Source organism: Daphnia carinata, chromosome 1 (genome assembly GCF_022539665.2).
Source record: "Daphnia carinata strain CSIRO-1 chromosome 1, CSIRO_AGI_Dcar_HiC_V3, whole genome shotgun sequence".
In the NCBI taxonomy this organism is placed as follows: Eukaryota; Metazoa; Arthropoda; class Branchiopoda; order Diplostraca; family Daphniidae; genus Daphnia; species Daphnia carinata.
This window is the reverse complement of record NC_081331.1, coordinates 3,361,129-3,379,554: the sequence shown is the minus strand read 5'-3', so window position 1 is coordinate 3,379,554 and position 18,426 is coordinate 3,361,129. Positions and strand designations below refer to the sequence as shown.

The 18,426-nt window shown below is 40.3% G+C and overlaps 1 protein-coding gene across 2 annotated transcripts; it reads left to right on the top strand.

The window, feature by feature from the left end:
* Positions 1–1,987: 1,987 nt before the first annotated feature.
* On the top strand, positions 1,988–17,060 carry LOC130692207 (disheveled-associated activator of morphogenesis 1-like). Of its 2 annotated transcripts, none has more exons than XM_059497684.1 (19): positions 1,988–2,147; positions 9,382–9,612; positions 10,197–10,325; positions 11,225–11,314; positions 12,074–12,145; positions 12,338–12,565; positions 12,679–12,876; positions 12,998–13,279; positions 13,389–13,506; positions 13,582–13,714; positions 13,793–13,919; positions 14,000–14,563; positions 14,626–14,768; positions 14,828–14,989; positions 15,076–15,373; positions 15,447–15,508; positions 15,584–15,782; positions 15,848–16,018; positions 16,078–17,060. In XM_059497684.1, the coding sequence occupies exons 1-19, from the start codon at positions 2,115–2,117 to the stop codon at positions 16,384–16,386; spliced, it is 3,549 nt and encodes a 1,182-aa protein (XP_059353667.1). In that variant the 5' UTR covers positions 1,988–2,114; the 3' UTR covers positions 16,387–17,060. The 2 variants fall into 2 exon arrangements, with proteins under 2 accessions (XP_059353667.1, XP_057371271.1); XM_057515288.2 differs by lacking the exon at positions 1,988–2,147 and adding an exon at positions 5,343–5,461.
* Positions 17,061–18,426: the final 1,366 nt, after the last annotated feature.

The window sequence follows — 18,426 nt, the reverse complement described above, 5'->3', positions numbered from 1 at the left end:
GAGGGGATTAGCATAGGGACGAATTGCCTTGACGCATTGGGTGGTTTGTTGTTGGACTGCCGCCGAATGTTTATGACTCGAGCGACGCCCTGCTTTTTTTTTTCTTCTTTCATACGGTCCCTTAAGAGCCGCACAGAATTAATCCGAAAGCTAAAAAAGAAAAATGAAATCACCATATGAAAATAGAGAAGCACGAAGGAGATGATACAATCGCAGATCCGGCTCACATTTCTTTTAAAGCTTAATTTTGTTATCCTCCTCCTCTCTTCAAATGGCTTGATGGTCTTACCGAAAAGGAGGTTGGTCGCAATTGTAAAGTAAATCCTTCTTTTCGCTTTAAATTAAAAACACGTGATGAGCGCCCTCCGAAAAAAAAGAACTGTGGGCAGAAAGCGTTGCACCAACGCAATATGACGTCAGATTCGCGAGAGATGAGCTTATAAAGAATTCACACATCGTCTTTAGCAAAATGACTCATTTTCATTCGCTCGAGCATGTTCGATTGCGTTATAACATTGACAGGAGGAGAAAAGTGAAGACGAATCTATTTTCCACGTTAAAACCACGAATTTCCATTTTAATAGTCATTGACTTTTTATTTCTTTGGTGAGAATCATTTCGCTACTCGCGGAAATTCTCATTAACGACGTTGTAGAGTGGACAGCGAGCGTCCGGTATATTTGTAATGAGTAGTGGCATTTCTTTGGCTCCCTCCAACTAACGGTTAGCGGGTTTACCGAATCACCCCTACACACACTCACGATGAAAGTCAAAGCCATTGCCCGGCGTGAGAGAATTCATTTTTTATTTCCCTCTCTTTTTTTTTGCCGGAACAGCGCGTGCGTGCAACCGCCACAGCCGGCCGGAAGAAATTAGGAAAAAATTTTTCCCGAATAAACGTAGAATTTTTGTTGTTGTTATTTAAGAGATGCCAAGGTTTTATTTTTTAGTCTCGCATGGGTCGACTTTTAAACGATCGAAAATCACGAGGTAATTTTCGTAGCAGGTCGCGTGGTTTTGTCTCTCTTGAAAGTCTTTAAAAATTCACGACATGCGCAAAAGCATTTTCTAGCGCCTTTTGGTGAGATAACGTTACTTGTACCTCTTCACCTGTCATTTGGCGAGTCGTGCAATCACACATGCGAGGTCGTGATGTTTCCCTCCACCTCACATACACATTTTTTGTTTTCTTGTTTTTTGGGGGCCTCTTGCTTCCGTTGTTACCACCTCTTGAATAGTCGTTTCGGACGGTTGTAGGAATTGCCAATTCACCGTTGGTTTTTATTTTTTTTTATCTTTCGGTTAGTAGCGGACGATGCCGCATTTCCGACCCGTTTTCTCTTTGGTTTAGCTAATATCGTTGTTCGTCCACTGGTTTTCTTTTGGCTTAATCACGATCGTCACGACTATCACCTTCCATTCGATTACCTTGCTGGCCTCTCCCTTCTTTTTTACGTGTACAAACGGGAGCACACAACCGATGAGACATAATCCGTGGGTGTGGCGATGGGGGGAAGCATTTTTTAAGCCATCGATTGAATCGTTTGCATCAGGTGAAGCACGCGCAGGCAGGTATTCTAGAATATTGTGGCAAAAAAAAAAAAAATAATAATACGTCGCTGATGACCCAAACTGTTTTTTTTTGTCGCCATAGGGCGATAGAAAATTACACGCAAGAATAAGATAAAAAAGAAAAATAAGCGAACGAAAGAGAATGGAGGGAAAAAACAGCACGTTCGTTGTCCTTTTTTTTATTTTTTAAAATTCTTCTATTATTATTATTATATATTTTTTTGTAATACGGGGAAGAAGCCATGCTAGTGGTTGTTGCCACCGGCAAACTCTCAAGTAGTTCAGGTGGGAAAGGAAAAAAAATAAGCGACTTATTACGATAGACCTTACGAGCGGGGGAAAGGGAAGAAGACCGAACTGCGGGAGAGGAAGAAAAATTGTAAATCCGGGGCTTCACGTTCAGTTGGTCCCAAGCTGTCAACGACACAGGATCATGTCCGCGTGTACGTGTCGTTAAAAAGGGGACCTGTTTTCTTTTTATTTGTTTTTTTCTCCCGTGTGGAATTTTCCCTTTTTCATTCTCAACCAATCGTCAATCAAAAATGGATTTCCGATGGATTGACACGGTCCAAGAGGTAAACGATCTTGTCATTTAAAATGTAAAATGCCTTAATACTCAGCGATGATTTGCGAAGTTCATTTGCGTGCCAACCTTCCGTCCCGATTGAGGACGAGAAATCATCCGGGCCCGTCCATGTTGTGAGGCGTTTTTCCTCTCATCTTGTACTCATCTTTGTGGTGTTCTGCCTGCTTAAGGCGTTTCACCTTGAAGCACACACAACAAGGGCCGTGTTTTTTTTTCTATCTCTGTGGATGTGTGTCGGCTGTGTATACCTGACACGGTTGGCGGGCCAGCAACCTACCGACTGTTGAGTTGCTATATTGCGACTGCTTAATGTGTAATCACAACAGCTGCGGCCGGCCTTCAACACCCTGCACAGAATCCACAGGGCAATGATTCTCTCTTTTTTTGGGAGTCTTTTGATCTTTTTTTATGGACTTGAAGCGAAAAGAGATTCTTTGCTATAGGAATAGTCTTATTTACAAATTCAGAAATGGTTAGGTTGCAGAACTGCTGTTTGCTACTCTACTGGCTCGGAGCGTGATTTACTGTAATCACGCGGTACTAGCACGAAGTGCAGCTAGAGCCACCCCGCCCTAGCAAAAAAAGAAATGCATATTTTGTTTTGTTTTTATCGATTATTGTCAGTCCCCCCGTAATAGGGCACAGGTACACGAGTTGCGCACGCGGAATGAATCGATTTGTATCCGATAGTTATAACATCTCCGTGCCAAGGTTTTTCACTTCTTTTGGCTCTTCTCGGGACAAGGTTGCATGTATAAATGAGAGCCTGTGTTGTGACATTGCATCACGTCTTTTTGGTCATGATGTGATGGCTCGAACCGATGGACCCCGAATTATTACGAATCAAATAACTATTCTCTAACTCGTAGCTTACGTAAACCTGATTTTGGAATAATGAACCCTAGCGGTCATTTACTCAGGTTTTCGAGAGTTGAAACAAAAGGTAAAACGGTATTATCTACTTGGCATCTCTTCATTTCTCTGATTTGGCTGTGCATGCACAAAACAAAAAGTACAGTAGTTTGACACACAATTTCCGAATTTCATCATGACTGGGGGAAAAAAAATTCGTAAAATAGAAAAGGATGGGAGATCTGAAAGTGGACGAGGTGCGGCCTTGTAATTCTCCGTAAGCAAGGCCACTTTGCAACAGTTCATAGAAGAGGATTCATCATCCGACAGTATAGAGAGGAGCGGGAAGAAGTTGGCTTCATAACTGACTCTCTCTTTCACAACAAAAAAAAAGGACCTTCGACTGGAACATCTTTCCCATTTTTTATTTCTTTTGTTTATTTGAGTTTCATAGACTGCAGTGTCTATAACGTTTATTTTAGCCTTTTAAAAAACATCTTTTAATAGCTACGCCCATAATTAATGAGCTAAAATTTCCTTCTGTAGTTTTTGTTCTGTGTTGCTCCTTATAGTCCTTCTCTGATTTTCTGTTTTTGGAAGCCTTCCTCTTACCTGTTCCTGAATCTTTATTTTAATGGGCTGCCAGCAAGAGAACTCCAACTATTTGGGTGGGTTCGGGTTCTCTTTCTCGGGAGTCATTGGAAAGGTCGAAAACAAAGTACCGAAAAAAAAAAAGATAAAAGAGACATGGTTGCTCCCGTGTCCAATCTCAAGGTCTGCATTAATTTTTCATTTTTGTTCTCCCACCATTCTCTTAAGTTGACACGAAAATGGAGAACGTTTGTCAATATCATTCAAAAATGATATCGGTTTCTTAAATTATTTAGATGAAATAAAAGGCAAAACTTTTGTATCCCGACCGCATTTAAGCGAACGCGCGCCTACCTGATTCGCACGCTCCCGGTGGGTCTCTAATGCGGAAGGGCACGCTAGCTATTGTGAGTGCATAAAAACAAACTAGAAACGTAACAGAATGCGATTCTTAAATGTTTGCGTATTTAAAAAATAATAATATGTGCTGTTTTGGAATTTTAAATTCAAGTTCTTTTTTTTTTTTTTTTTGCGTGTCGTATGTTGATCTTTTACGGAGCTCGCGAACTTGATTAAAAGTTTTGAAGCAAAGTCTCGGAATTTCAAATGAACAGCGACAGGAATGAGGTGAAGCGTAAACTTTAGTGGGATAAAGAAAATTGTGTTGGTCGTGTGACTTTTTTTCGTGCGAAAGTAATCCGGTTTTTTTTGTTTAAAGTTTCGAATCAGCAATCTTGAGATACAATCTGAATAATGGATAATGACATGCAGGAATAACACGATTTTTCTTTCTTTTGTTATTTCCATTCTTCGTATAATGAAACTGGCAATAAATAAAACAGCAGCAACACCAAAAAACATGAAACCAAGAATTTTACCTGCGCATTTGGTTAGAATACGATTGAGTTGCCGAGCAACTGGATTTCACCTTTCCATACCTCTCTTCCTCATCCATCCTGCGAGGAACTATTTAAATGTACCGCATTTAAATATCCCTTTTTAAGAAAACCATTCGTATTATGAGAGTTTTTTCTCCCTATTTCTTCAGGTAGAAATGCGAGCTATTTTGTAATTGAAGATTTGTTGTTGCTTGTCAAGTGGAACCTGTCGTACAGTGCGGTACCGTTACAGGTATAATACGAACAGATCGCACGCTAGAAAAACATGCGTGAAAGAGGAAGTGATCGAATGTCCTTGCGTCTTTGGTTGCGCTCGGTCGTGACATTTGACACAAAGATCGTTTTATCTTTTGTCTAATTTTAGCTTGCGTTCTTTTACCGATGTCTTCGTTTAAAAAACAACAACAAAGAGCTAGTATCTCCATTTCAGAGTGAGAAGACGGCCAGTAGGCGGAGCTAGGGTCTGTGAACAAATCGTGAAAAGAGGAGGGAGGTTAAGGAATGAAGAAGGTACTCTGTCGACTACTAGGCTACTACTGTCTTTACCAAACACTACGAGACTCTCTTTCGTCGTCTTTGCAGTCACTATCCAGTAGCTCGCACTAAAAACAAGTGCCATCTCCCGAGTTGTTGATCGTCTTCCTGTGAGAAGACAGGGAGACAAGGAAACGTTTTTTTTTTTTTTTTTTTCAACCATCGTGTCGGCTGTTGTGAACCCTCAAAGTCTTTAATGTTGACAGCGGCTTCCGTGCCGTCGTGATTTATTCTGTTAGAAAAACGGACAAACATTTTTCTTTAAAATCGTTTTAAAGGTTGTGTTGTGATTCTGGCGGAGCTCGCTTTTGGTTGTTGTTGATTCAATCATCTCGGAATGGATACCAATAACAGCGCCGAAATTCCCGCCGCCAATAGCGAATCGCGCTTCCGATTCGCCAATTATTATTTGCAATCCGGCAGTCGGGTAAATAAATCTGAATTGAACCTCAAATGGAATTTGCCTGGTTTACTTATTTTGCACAAGATTTTTTTTTGAGAATGCAACAATTGTTTTGTTTGTTCTTTACCTTTCCCACATTGCTTTTGTTTGTGTTTGGTTTGTGCGTTTCTGTGTTATTCGCCTCATTGATTAAGCCGGTAGTCACGAGTGCACCGACTTTTCGTCCCGAATTGTTTCTTATCTCCTCCCCCACATCTTGTGCGATCCTTTTCTCTCTCGACTTTCTCAACATTTTGAGGGGGGAAAGGCGAAAAATGAGAAACCAAGTCGCTTAGCCCAGAAAGCTATTTTAAATAGCGCGCCCCCGTCTTTCTCGTGTTACACGGCGAGTGCGTGTAACGTACGCGCAGATTGCTCTCAATAAAGCTCGACCCATTTCTCATTCTCCTGCCAATTGAATCTCTTTTGTTTTGGTTGAAAATCAACACATTCTCGACATACAACAAGATGAGACTTTTTATTCTCGTGCCTCGCAGCGACGTAGAAAAAAGGTTTTCATCTTCTTGATGATCTACATAATGCATGGTCTCTCAATCTTGGGTTCTGAACAGGTGGTTTGGGAGATGCCAGAGTAGGTTGGATCGACTCGCGTTAGTCCCTCTTTTCTTCTTCTCCCATCTTGCTGGAGGTCACACGCAAACGTGTGCTGTTGGTTTTATCCTTCGGCATCGGGAAATAAAACATGGCGTTTTTGTTCTTGCATCTTTAGCTATTTCGCGCGTTCCGCCGTCGTGACTCGCCGATTGCATTTTAACCCCCCCCCACACACACATGATTATAAATATGTTTCCTAAGAATAAAAGAAAATCATCACGGTTTCAGGAAAACAAAAAACACAATGTGATGAAACAATCGTGAAGACAAAGGAAGGGAAAAGGCGGTGAACAGTTGAAAATTAGATTGTCGTCTTCTCTCCTGGAACCACGAGTTTCCAGCACCTCCCGTGACACGCGCGACAACTTTTCTCAGATGGTCCATTTTTTCCTTCATCTATCCCAAAAAGGGAAACAAAAAAAAATTATAGTCAAGAGGTCACCACTTTGCTCTGCATCACACAACGGGTTTTTTGTTTTTTAGGGGGATTTTGGAACGAGCTCCCAAATGTGCCGGAAGAGCCCTAGTGACAAGACAAAAAAACACACGAAAAACATGTTTGGAGCGATCACGAATGTTGTTTTGCTTTTGGGCACAGCTTTAAAAGAGACTTGTGTACGTGTTTCTGGAAGCCGAGTTGTTTTTGTTACGCGTGTTCCAGTAGAAAGGGGGGGGGGATTGGAAGGAGAAAAAAAAAGAGGGGCGGGATGTGGAATTTCGATTTGCGTCGACCGAGGTGGATGTCGTAGGAAGGCGGCCGTCAATCAGGGCAACTAGATGGGCGGAGTTTCAAGTCGAAACCGGAAGCGCTTTGACAGGTTTTTGTTTGTTGCTTCGATGTGTTTTCTGCCGAGTGACGTGATGGAAGAAAGTGTGTCTTTTTGATCGGCGCCGCTAAGAGATGAGCCCGTGCTGGCCAAGACTGCCTGCTGTACCGGGGTCCTTATGGTCAATGTTTCATTTTTTGTTTTTCCATTGACTCTTCGAAAGAAGGGAAAAGACATTGAGGAATTGAATAGCGTTTTTCGTGCGATACATCTGCCGTTTAGTCGCCGCTCTTACAGTCGTCGTTTCCTTTTTTTATTATTTTTCGCTATTTAAACATTTTTTTTATGTGTTACTTGTTGCGCAAAAAGAAATATCCAACTTAAATTGACGTAGTTTGTCACTTGGCGTGGACGTTAAACGCAGTCGAATAGGAAAAAAAAATGCCGTTCTCCATCTAAAAATCAAACTTCTATGCAAAGTTTTAAGAAAGAATAAAAATAAATAGGCTGAAAGCTGGAACGCTGAACCGGAAAATATCTTGCGCTGGAGAGCATCCGTCCTCCCCCTTCCCAGCCATAACCATCTTCATTTCAGTCGAACGCCCCCAACACTGAAAAGATCTAATTTTAACGAAAAAACGTTCCAGAGTCGTAGAGTCACTCGCTTCGCTTCGCTCTTCATTTTTTTTTTGTTCTCTTTCTAATTTTATCAGAATTTCATTTTAAAAAAACGAAGGGAATTGAAAAAAAAAAAAAATAGTTCGCTGTTTGTCGATAAAGAATTTGTTTTCTTTCCTGGTTTTCGTTGAATTTCGTTTGGAAATGTTAATTACGGAAACATAAGACGGTTTTAATGCCCGGCCGTGCCCATACCTTTTAGTTGATGGAACTTGCGTTCTAGAAGCCCCACCCTATAGAAAACATCTGTGTTTTGGTTTTGGGTTGCTCCCCAGAGCTTCCGGAAGTCTGCCGTTTTTATCTTCTCAAGGGGTTGTGTCACGCCGGCACAGCTTTTGTTCTTTTTTCCTTTCTAACCCCTTCGTTCCTTTTTTTTCCCCTTCATAAAAATAAATAATAACAAAACAGACATCTGCGTTGTCTCTTTGACCCAAAATGGTTTCCAGTTTTTCTTTAACGGTTGACCGTGAACAACAGAAATATCGGGACAATGGTCGCTCCCCAGTTTGAACGAGTCCTTTTTTTTTTGTTTAAATTTTTTGATACATTTTTTTTTCTTGTTCGTGTCACGCAGACAGTATTATGGTCACCGAGTCTAGTTTTTTTTTTAACTTCAATAGCCATTACTCCGTGTATTTGTCCTTGTCCCGTTTGATTCTTCGAGTTGCTGCAACTATGCCCCGACGTACTACTGGTCTGCGATTGGTAACACTCGTGACTAATCGACTCGGCTAGCGAGATATAGAAAAATGTCGACAATCTTTTCGTAATTTCTTTTGTTGGTCTCGTCATTTTGCAGCTCTGCCCTGTAGCAATATAAGCGACATTCTTCTTTTGTTTTGTTCTTTTCGAGTTTGAACGAATTTTTCGAATACCCCATCGTACGTCTGGCCTTTTGTTATCCACTGTCTGACATGACCGACAAGTCTAGAAACCTCACAAACGCACATAACAGAAAACGTAGATGCGCACATCGTCGCTAAAGGCCAAATTGGAATTGCCACCTGCCATTAAAATTATCCGACTTTTGAAATCGAGTGAGCCATTTTTTACTTTTTCAGAAATGTGGATCAAAATTGCAGTGTGGTCCGAATGGCGCATTAGAAACGCTTTATTTTGTAGAAATTTCACGCAATGTGTAAGACGTGCTGTTAATAGCCCCCCCCCCTCATTTTTCTTGTGTGTAATGTTGGGTTTCTTTTGTCCGTGTGCCCATTCTGTCTTGAATCACTTTAGGATTCGTGATCTTTTAACCGCCCCCTCTCCAACGTGAATAATACAGAAGATTTCCATCTCTTTCCTTGTAATCTGTTTTTGTACAATTTAAGTTCTGCTGTCCGTTCGAGCTGTCCTCCCAAATGCGAAACAAAAAAGCCCGTCCGCCGTGAAATCAATTTTTCTGTCGAAATGTTATACCACACACAAGTTCTCGTTTTTGTGTGTGTGTGCGCGCGCGCGCGCCCTGTTCTTAAAGTCAGCGCTAAATGTCCGTCCTGGATGTTTTCTGGATACATATATTTTTTCGTAAAAAAAAAAAGAGGTGGAGGGGGGGCGTGGAATGTCGGGTCCATTGCATTTCGTTACGGTGTTGGCTTCGTGAGTTGTAGCCCGGATGTTTTTTTTTAGCCCGTCTGCGTTTATTTTCAATTCACGAATGATGATGGGTGATGGCGCTCTCATGACTCAAGAAATAATGTTGCGTCCCCTTATTTTCTTCATTCATCCTTTCATCGTTTCATATTTAAATATTTTTATTGATTGTAATTATGTTATTATGATGGAAGACACTGACGATGTAATTAGTTCTTTGTTAAATGTTTCTTTTTATTTATTTTTTTTTTACAGGTCGTGTCGTCCGTGTCGTCGCGGCTTCACCTGAACCGCCTGTCGCGACCAGACTTGTCATTGGCCGATTTGAGCGCCAACTGGCGCCGGCGAGTGCCGCGCCCGCCGCGCGTCGACTGGTCCCTAATCGGTTCCCGGCTGCGTCTCGGCCTTTCACGGGTCAAAGTTGAAGTGCCGGCCATCAAAATGCCTCCCATCCGCAGCCGACGAGGATGGTGCGGCTGCTTCCAGGTTAGTTACATACGTAATACAAAACAACAGCTTACCTGTCTACCCACCTATAGTTATTAATATACAAATATGCACGTACTCCGTACAACCTGTACCATTTGCTAGTTCCGAACAGACGACACCTAAACAAGCCGATTGCGTGCTATCACACTATCGTCTTCTTTACGTGTAGTTTATACTGACCGTTGCCTTTTCTTTTCTTTTTTTACATTTTTAAGAAATTTTATCCTTTTAAAAAAAAAAAGAGGTATTTCAGAAAAGTTTTCTTGTTCTTTGAAATAATATGCAGACAAAGAGTGATGCATTTCAATGTGTATGTTCTGTTCATGTAAAGAGTTGTGTTGGAGCCCAGTAGGCGGGCCACCAGAAATATGTGTATGTCTCCTCTATTATTTACTCGTCATTTAACCTTTGTTGATCCTGCCGTGTGATGGATGGATCCGGCCATCCTGTTTTCATTTTTCTCGTTTTTCAGTTAAATCCATATTCTCACATTAGCGCTTTCTCTCCGTTTTTAATTTATCGCATTCACGATATTTAAAAAAAAAAATCATTTTTTGTTTGTTTTCTTTTCAAATAATTAGAAAGATGAGCCGCCCGAAATCACCTACTGTGTAGTCAACCAGAACGGCATGATGCACCTGCAGACGCTATCGCCAGCTCAACCGATGCCGGAAGAGTCGGAGTTGGATGCCAAGTTCACGGAATTGCTGGTAAGTGAAGGAGAAAGATGGCATTTCTCAACAAAAACTTGTTATTTTTCTTTCTTTTTCTTTTTGGTTTCTATCGGACATCATGATCGATGGCCGGTTTCATAATCATTCACTTGCGCCATTGCGAAGATGCAGTGTGTGTTCTCGTATATGATATGAAAATATGATCATTTTTGCCCTACCTCTTTCGGCGTTTGTAACACGAAGCCTTCATTAGCTAATTTCTTCTTTTTCTTCTTTTATTTATTTTTTTTTTTTTTTTTTGCGTTTATTTTTGTCTTTTTCTTTGTCTTATTCCCCGTTACATTGCCGCTAGTTTTTTTTTCCATAATAGAAGGAGGAAAAGGAGTTTTAAAAAAATACGCCTCACTATTCTCCGTCGTTTCCTTTTGCGAAAAATTTTGTATTATTTTGATTAGTTTTTTTTATTTCTCATTTTTCATCATTTGAATGAGGTGCCGCCACAATCGTTTTGTTGTACAGCTCTCTTCATTTTATTTTTTTTTATGTTCTTTTTCGGTCATATTCATGCCGGACACTCCCGCCGCCGCCAGCCCACTGATTCTTTTTCGTTCTTTACATGTTTTATTCAATGCGTCGCTCGTGTTACTTGTTTTATTATTGCTTGCAATAATTGGGTTGGGTAAAATTACACGTCTCGCGGCTGGCGGTCGGATGTTTCATACTCAAATTGAGGATGAACTTAATGCACAAAAAAAAAAAAAAAAGAGATCTTGTTATTATGAGCAACGTGTGCGATGGCTAGAAAATCACGGCTGACGAACCATTGTTGTGTTTTTTTCCGTTCAAATCACCCCAACAGGAAACCAGTCGTTTTGTTTGGTGTTTTTCTTTTGTTGTTTCATTTTTTTTTTAAATTTTTTATCTCCATTTTGTAGGAAGAATTGGATCTGACTCCACCCAACCGGGCGGCAATGTTGGCTCTGCCGGCGGAAAAGAAATGGCAAATCTACTGCAACCGGAAAAAGGTGAAAATTTTATAGTAATGAGGACATCATCACCTTGATCACAAAGATATCCTTGTTCCTCCTCTTTAAGACTTTCACAGAATTTAGTCGCTTCTTCATCCGGTAGTCATTTTTTAAAAATCCCTATCTGAAATTGTGACTTTTCACGCCCGGTCGTTCAACAAGGAACCAGGAAATAGTTTTTTCCCTCTCCTTGCATCGATGATTTTCATGTTCCAGTCACTTCACCTTCCCTCCCATTATTTTTCTTCATTTACTTTTAGAAAATTGCAGTTTGGTATTTCCTTCTTTATTCCGCCCTGTTAATCGAAAGGCGTCGTTTTTCACTGATAGATAATTTAAAATTCGAAGATGTCCAAAGCTTTAAAGTTTGTTGTTATGGTCGCGTGCTGTGACTTTCTTCTCGAGTTCCATTGACATTGGTGGGGGAGGTTAAAAAGTTTTCTCTTTCGTTTTTTTTTCTCTTCCTTCCAACTTTCCTTTTTGTTGTTGATTTGGCCGGCGAGCCAACGAACCCAAGGAGGGACTCCCTGTTGCGACTGAACGGGCAAAACAAGTGAATGATGACACGCGAGCGCACTGAAGATCGTTTTCTATTTTAAGAATTTTTTTTTTCTTAAAACCTTTCTCTCTTTCTTCGAGCTCCTATTGCCTCATTTATTTGTTTATACATTTAAAATTTGTTTTCCTTATGAATGTAGATATAGGATATTTTTTTGCTCAGTTTCGTGTTTTTACTAATTCGACGTTTTAAAATAGGATCCTGGTCAAGAGTCTGACGTCTCTAATCCACCGGAACACTACATCGCCAAAGTCAACACTATTGCCCAGGTATGTGTTGACGGTAAAGAAAAGAGCGCGTTTAAAAATACATTGACACCACTGACGACGACGCGTGATGTACGACGTCCTTAAAGAAAAAGGCTGATCTTTTCGTTTTTGCTTTGAGTTCATTTCTTCGTTTATTTAGCTTTGTTTTATTTTTTGGTGTCTCATTTTAACATTTCTATGCGATCGGTTTAGTTGCCGTTCTCCGAGGATGACGCTGAAGAAATGAGAATTCGCACCAAACTGGTCGACAGTCTCAAGACGGCGCTGCGGACGCAGCCACATTCGTTCGTCCAGCGTTTCATCGAGCTGGACGGATTGCCGTCGCTGTTGGGCGCCCTCGGCTCGATGGACGAGCTTACGGCCCATTGCGGCCTTCATAATGCATATATCGGATGCGTCAAAGCACTCATGAATAATTCAGTACGATCGGCTCTTTGATTTTCTATTTTGTTACTTACCTGATTTTCATCTCTTTTGTGGGTTTTATTTATTTATTTAAATTTGGCTTTTTTTTTTCTTTTTTAAAATGTTAGACGGGAAGAGCTCACGTATTGGCTCATCCGTCATCCATAAAAATCATCTCGCAAAGTTTGTCGGCCGATAATCCCAAAGTCAAAATGGCCGTCCTAGAGATTCTCGGTGCCGTTTGCCTCGTGCCGGGAGGCCACCGCAAGGTGCTCGAGGCCATGCTCCACTTCCAGGAATACGCTGGAGAGAGGACACGATTTCAGGTACGCCAAAATAAACCGGGATTAGCAACGGTTTATTAGGAAGAATGAAACGCGTGAAAATGAGGAATTCAACTTAATTTGGGCTTTTATCTTTTTACATGAACCATACATTTGAGCGCAGACCATCGTTAACGATCTTGATCGGAGTATTGGTGCCTATCGGGACGATGTCGGTCTCAAGACGGCCACTATGTCTTTCTTGAACGCGCTGCTCAATTACGGGCCGGGCGAGGACAACCTCGAGTTCCGGTTGCACTTGCGCTACGAGCTGCTCATGCTTGGCATCCAGCCGGCCATTGATAAATTGAGAGCACATGAAAATCAAACCCTTGACAGACATTTAGACTTTTTCGACATGGTCCGTGCCGAGGACGAAAGGGAGTTGGCTCGAAGATATGAAGAGGTAAAAAAGAATCGTAAAAACTTTCTATCCACACACAAGATGACGTTCTTAAAAATCAGTCAGCTGAATCTTAAGACTTTCTATTTTTGTTACGATATTAAACAAATAGGTTCATGTGGACACCAAGAGCGCGACAAGCATGTTCGAATGTCTAAGAAAGAAACTGACTCATACGCCGGCCTACCCACATTTCCTCTCACTCCTCCAGCATGCCTTACTTCTCCCGCGTAAGTTGATTGACCTCCTTTATTTTCCACACGAACCAAGTGGAATTTATCTTTATATTTGGGTACATTTTTCAGTTGATTATGGATCACATCCGTACCACTGGCTCATGTTTGATCGAATCGTACAACAGTTGGTTCTACAAGGAGAGACGGGTGAAGACATTGATGGCGCCCCATTGGAAATAAATGTGAAAGAAATTGTTCAATTGTGAGTCTTTCTTTTTTTATACCAGGCTAAGAATTGAATGAATCTTTTCAATTCACATTTCATCTTTTTCATTTTCAGGTTGGCGACCGAACAGGAACTGCTAGCGGCTCAAAACAAAGCTGAAGAATTTGAAAAAGAAAATTGTGATTTAGTCAACATGTTGACTCTCAAAGAACAAGAACTTGATCTTCGGCTTCAGGAAAAGGTATGTAAAATTTAATGTTCAATGAATTTTAAAAGTAGGAAATGATAATATACTTGTGTGGTTGAATGAATGCTTTACAGGAGGATAGTGAAGCTGGGCTCAATCGGTTGAAAGAAAAGTTCGAACGTGAAACTGTGGCCCATTTAGAGGCTAAACAGAAGATTGCCGATATGGAAACGTATCTCAATGAACTCGGTCAGCAGTTGCAGATGGTCCAGCAAGATAAAATGAAACTGGAACACATCCTCAACCACTCCGGGACTAGCATTCCTGACGATGCTAAAAACGGAATCAAAGACTTTAGCTTTAGCCCGCCACCCGGCCTTGCTAACTTCATGAATGGTAGCAAGGGTTTCGAAAATTCGAAAATGCCTCCTCCTCCTCCGCCACCTCCTCTTGGTGGTCCACCACCTCCGCCCCCACCTGGCTTTCCCTGCGCCATTCAGCCACCGAAACCTGTCGCTAAAAAAGACGTTCCGCCTTCCTCCGTGCCTCTCAAGTGTTTCAACTGGACCAAAATTCCCGATACGAAAGTCGCTGGCACCATTTGGACAGAATTGGATGAAGCCAAATTGTATAAGGTTATCGACTTGGGAGAATTTGATAAATTGTTCTCCGCTTATCAGAAGAACGGCTTAAATAATGTAAGAAATTTTTTGTGTACTCATACAAGTATCGATGTAATAATCGTTTGTCCAATTTGTAGCATGAGGGCTCAACAGAAGATTTGCGCCAGATCACAACTGGTAAAATGAAGCAAAGGAACCTGTCGGTAGTCGATGGTCGTCGCGCTCAGAATTGTACAATTTTACTGTCCAAGTTGAAAATGTCGAACGAGGACATTATTCGGTAAGTTACTTGTACAATTTTCCCTACTCGTTCGCTATTTCATGTCAACATTTTTACAGAGCATTGCTGAGCATGGATAGTAAAGAAGAATTACCAATGGATATGGTGGAACAATTGCTGAAGTTTATCCCTACCAATGAAGAGCGAGCACTGCTGGACGAGCGCAGTAGTGATTTGGATTCTCTCTCGCGTGCCGATCGTTTCTTGTATGACGTTTCAAAGTACGTTCTGTCGCTAAAGCTTTTTTTTTGTTTCCTCCCATTGATTGTCGAATGAAGTTGCTAATTGAACTTTGTTGTGATTATAGGATTAGTCACTATGAGCAGCGTTTGAACACGCTATTCTACAAGAAGAAGTTTGCCCAAAGCGTCAGCGAGATGGAGCCTAAGATTGTGGCCGTCATGGAGGCGTCGAAAGAAGTGGCCCGCAGCAAAAAGCTCAAAAAATTGCTAGAGATCATCTTGGCTCTAGGCAATTACATGAATCGTGGCCAAAGGGGCAACGCTGTCGGTTTCCGTATTTCCAGCCTTAACAGGTTGGCAGATACCAAGTCATCTAAGAACACGACTTTGTTACACTATCTCGTCGATATTCTGGAGAGCAAGGTAAAATATTGATTTGACGTCCAAAATGATAAAACGAATTGGCATCAACTTGGGACATTGTTTTCATTTGCAGTTTAAAGATGTGCTGAAGTTACACGAAGATCTGCCACACCTGAAGGAAGCGTCCAAAGTCAGGTGAGAGCTTACAATCGTTTTGAATTTTCATGTTATTAGCAAGGACTAACTCTGAATTGAAATTTCCCAATTCAGTTTGGTTGAACTGGAAAAAGAAATGAGCCAACTCCGAAGCGGCTTGAAGGCAGTTGAAAAGGAATTGGAATACCATCGCACTCAAAGCCATCCCACAACAGCGGGTGACCGTTTTGTTCCCGCGGTAAAAGAGTTCATGGCGTCCGCCACTTGCCGTTTCTCCGACTTGGAAGACAAATTTCAAGACATGAAAAATAGGGTACATTTTCAGAAACGACCTTTGAATGTGTAATAAGTAACTCATGTTGCCACTTTTGGAACTAGTTTGAGAAAGTGATTGGAACTCTCGGAGATGATCCGTCGACCGCACAACCCGATGAAGTCTTTGGAGTCTTTGGCGTTTTCCTGAATTCGATGGCCGAAGCCAGGCAAGAAAATTTAGCTGCCAAGAAACGTAAAGACGAAGAAGAAAAACGTCTCTTGCAGGAAGCAGAGGTATTGTCTTTGTTACCCTACAGCAACGAACATCTGTCATTCGTTTTACTTTGATTTAGCTTCGCAAACGCACGATTGATAGGAAAACCAGCAAAGAAGCCATGCTTAGTCGGGTGTCAAAAGGACTAACGATCGGAAATGGACAGAACGGGGGATCCAACGGGTGCCACGTCAACGGCGACAAAGGAGAATTTGACGACCTGATATCAGCTTTAAGGGCAGGCGATGTATTTGGCGAAGACTTGGTTAAAATGCGTCGTAATCGTCGTCGTGCTAACGGCTCCCCTCATCGCATCAGTCAGACGAGTAATTCTTCGGTCAGAGATTCGAGAGAAAACAGTAGAGAGAGGGCGCTAAACAGAAAATGAAAAGGTGTAAAGGGGATCACCTTCACGAAATGTACATTTGTGTTGTAAGTGGGGCGAATTTGTAAGGTGTCTTCGATTTTGAGCGAACATATCACAAAATTCAATGTCGATCTACTAAGCGAAATCATAAAGCTTATTATTTTTGTATATAGAACGCATTTTGAATTTTTGCAAGAGTAGAATGTCTATTTGAAAATTTTTCCTTTGGATGTTTCAAGAATAATTCGGTTTTCGATAGTCAGTGGTAGAGTATCGCTTCAGTTAATTGTGAATTAAGAAGATAGGTTGACAGTTGATGTCCTTTGCTGCTTTTGATCTGTTGTTCAATTTGACAGTTATTTTTTAGAATGTTGTACTTTCCCTTCTAGTCAGATGCTTTGTTTTTTTTTCTCCCATTCTCTTTTGTTGTATCCTATTTAAACAAGGATCTTATAAAGATAAACTTTTTCATTCTACGTAAGGCAAGACAGGACCAGGATTCTTTGGCCTATTTGAATGCGTGTCTTACGTGTCGTGCCAAGGCCCACGGAGACGTCAGCATAGCCGTGCACATTACAATATTCCGTTTCCTTACATTTAAGGGCATAAATTATGTTGAAGTAAACATAGCGGCTTGATTTGTACATAATGTAAACCAAAAAGTCAAACGATGAATACATTAATCAAACAATCTAATCAAATAAGAGTTGCTTTATTTCCGAATCAACTGCATCGTCTTGAATTCGTTTTTTAATTCTCGATTGAAAACTATAAACCCAAAATCAAAACGAGACCGATTTTCGTGATCAGTGATCGATTTCGAATCGCAATAATGTATTTTTAATGAAATTTAGAATTTGACGAAAATTGAAAAAGTGAGAAGGCTATAGCCTTCTTACTTTTTCATTTTTGGTGAAATTTCAAATTTGGCTTAAAATGCATGATTTCGATGCAGAGTGGAATGCTAATCACGAATATAAAGTTTATTTTTTAATTAGCCTTATAGGTTTTGAAATAAACAAAAAAAACAGAAGGCCGGGAATATTTTGTCGGGCTAAAAATTTTTTCCTATTAAAAAATAATATCATTAAATAGAGATAGCTATACATGATTTTGAATCAAAATTAACCAAGGAACAGGAAAATGGAAGTTATTTTTCTGTAGAGTTTATAATTTTTGAGCAATCTAAAATACATAATTGGGTACGAATCGAAACCATTACTAGCGCGCCAGTACGCTACAGCGCTAGCGTGACACATCAGACTTCTTTGATTATTCAAAAACTATAAACTCTACGTAACACCAAATTTTATTATCGTGTTCCTGGTTAAATTTTGAATCAGAATCATATATAGTTATCTAGATTCAATAATATAATTTTTTAATAGTACAAAATTTTAAGCCCGACAAAATAAGCCCGACAAAATAAACCCAACAAAATAAGCCCGACTTTTAGTTTTTTACGATTAATTCAAAATCTCTAAGTCCAATATAAAAATATACCCGATTTTCGTGATCAGCGATCAATTTCGAACCAAAGTAATGTATTTTTAAGGAAATTTAGAATTTGACGAAAATTGAAAAAGTGAGAAGGCTATAGCCTTCTCACTTTTTCATTTTTGGTGAAATTTCATTATTTGGCTTAAAATGCATGATTTCGATGCAGAGTGAAATGCTAATCACGAATATAAATTTTATTTTTTAATTGGCCTTATAGTTTTTGAAATAACAAAAATAACAGAAGGACGGGAATATTTTGTCAGACTAAAAATTTTTTCCTATTAAAAAATAATATCGTTAAATAGAGATAGCTATACATGCTTTTGATTCAAAATTAACCAAGGAACACGAAAATGGAAGTTGTTTTTCTGTAGAGCTTATAGTTTTTGAGCAATCTGAAATATATAATTGGGTGCGAATCGAAACCATTACTAGCGCGCCAGTTCGCTACAGCGCTAGCGTGACACATCGAACTTCTTGGAGTATTCAAAAACTATAAACTCTACTTAACAACAAATTTTATTATCGTGTTCCTTGTTAAATTTTGAGTCGGAATCATGT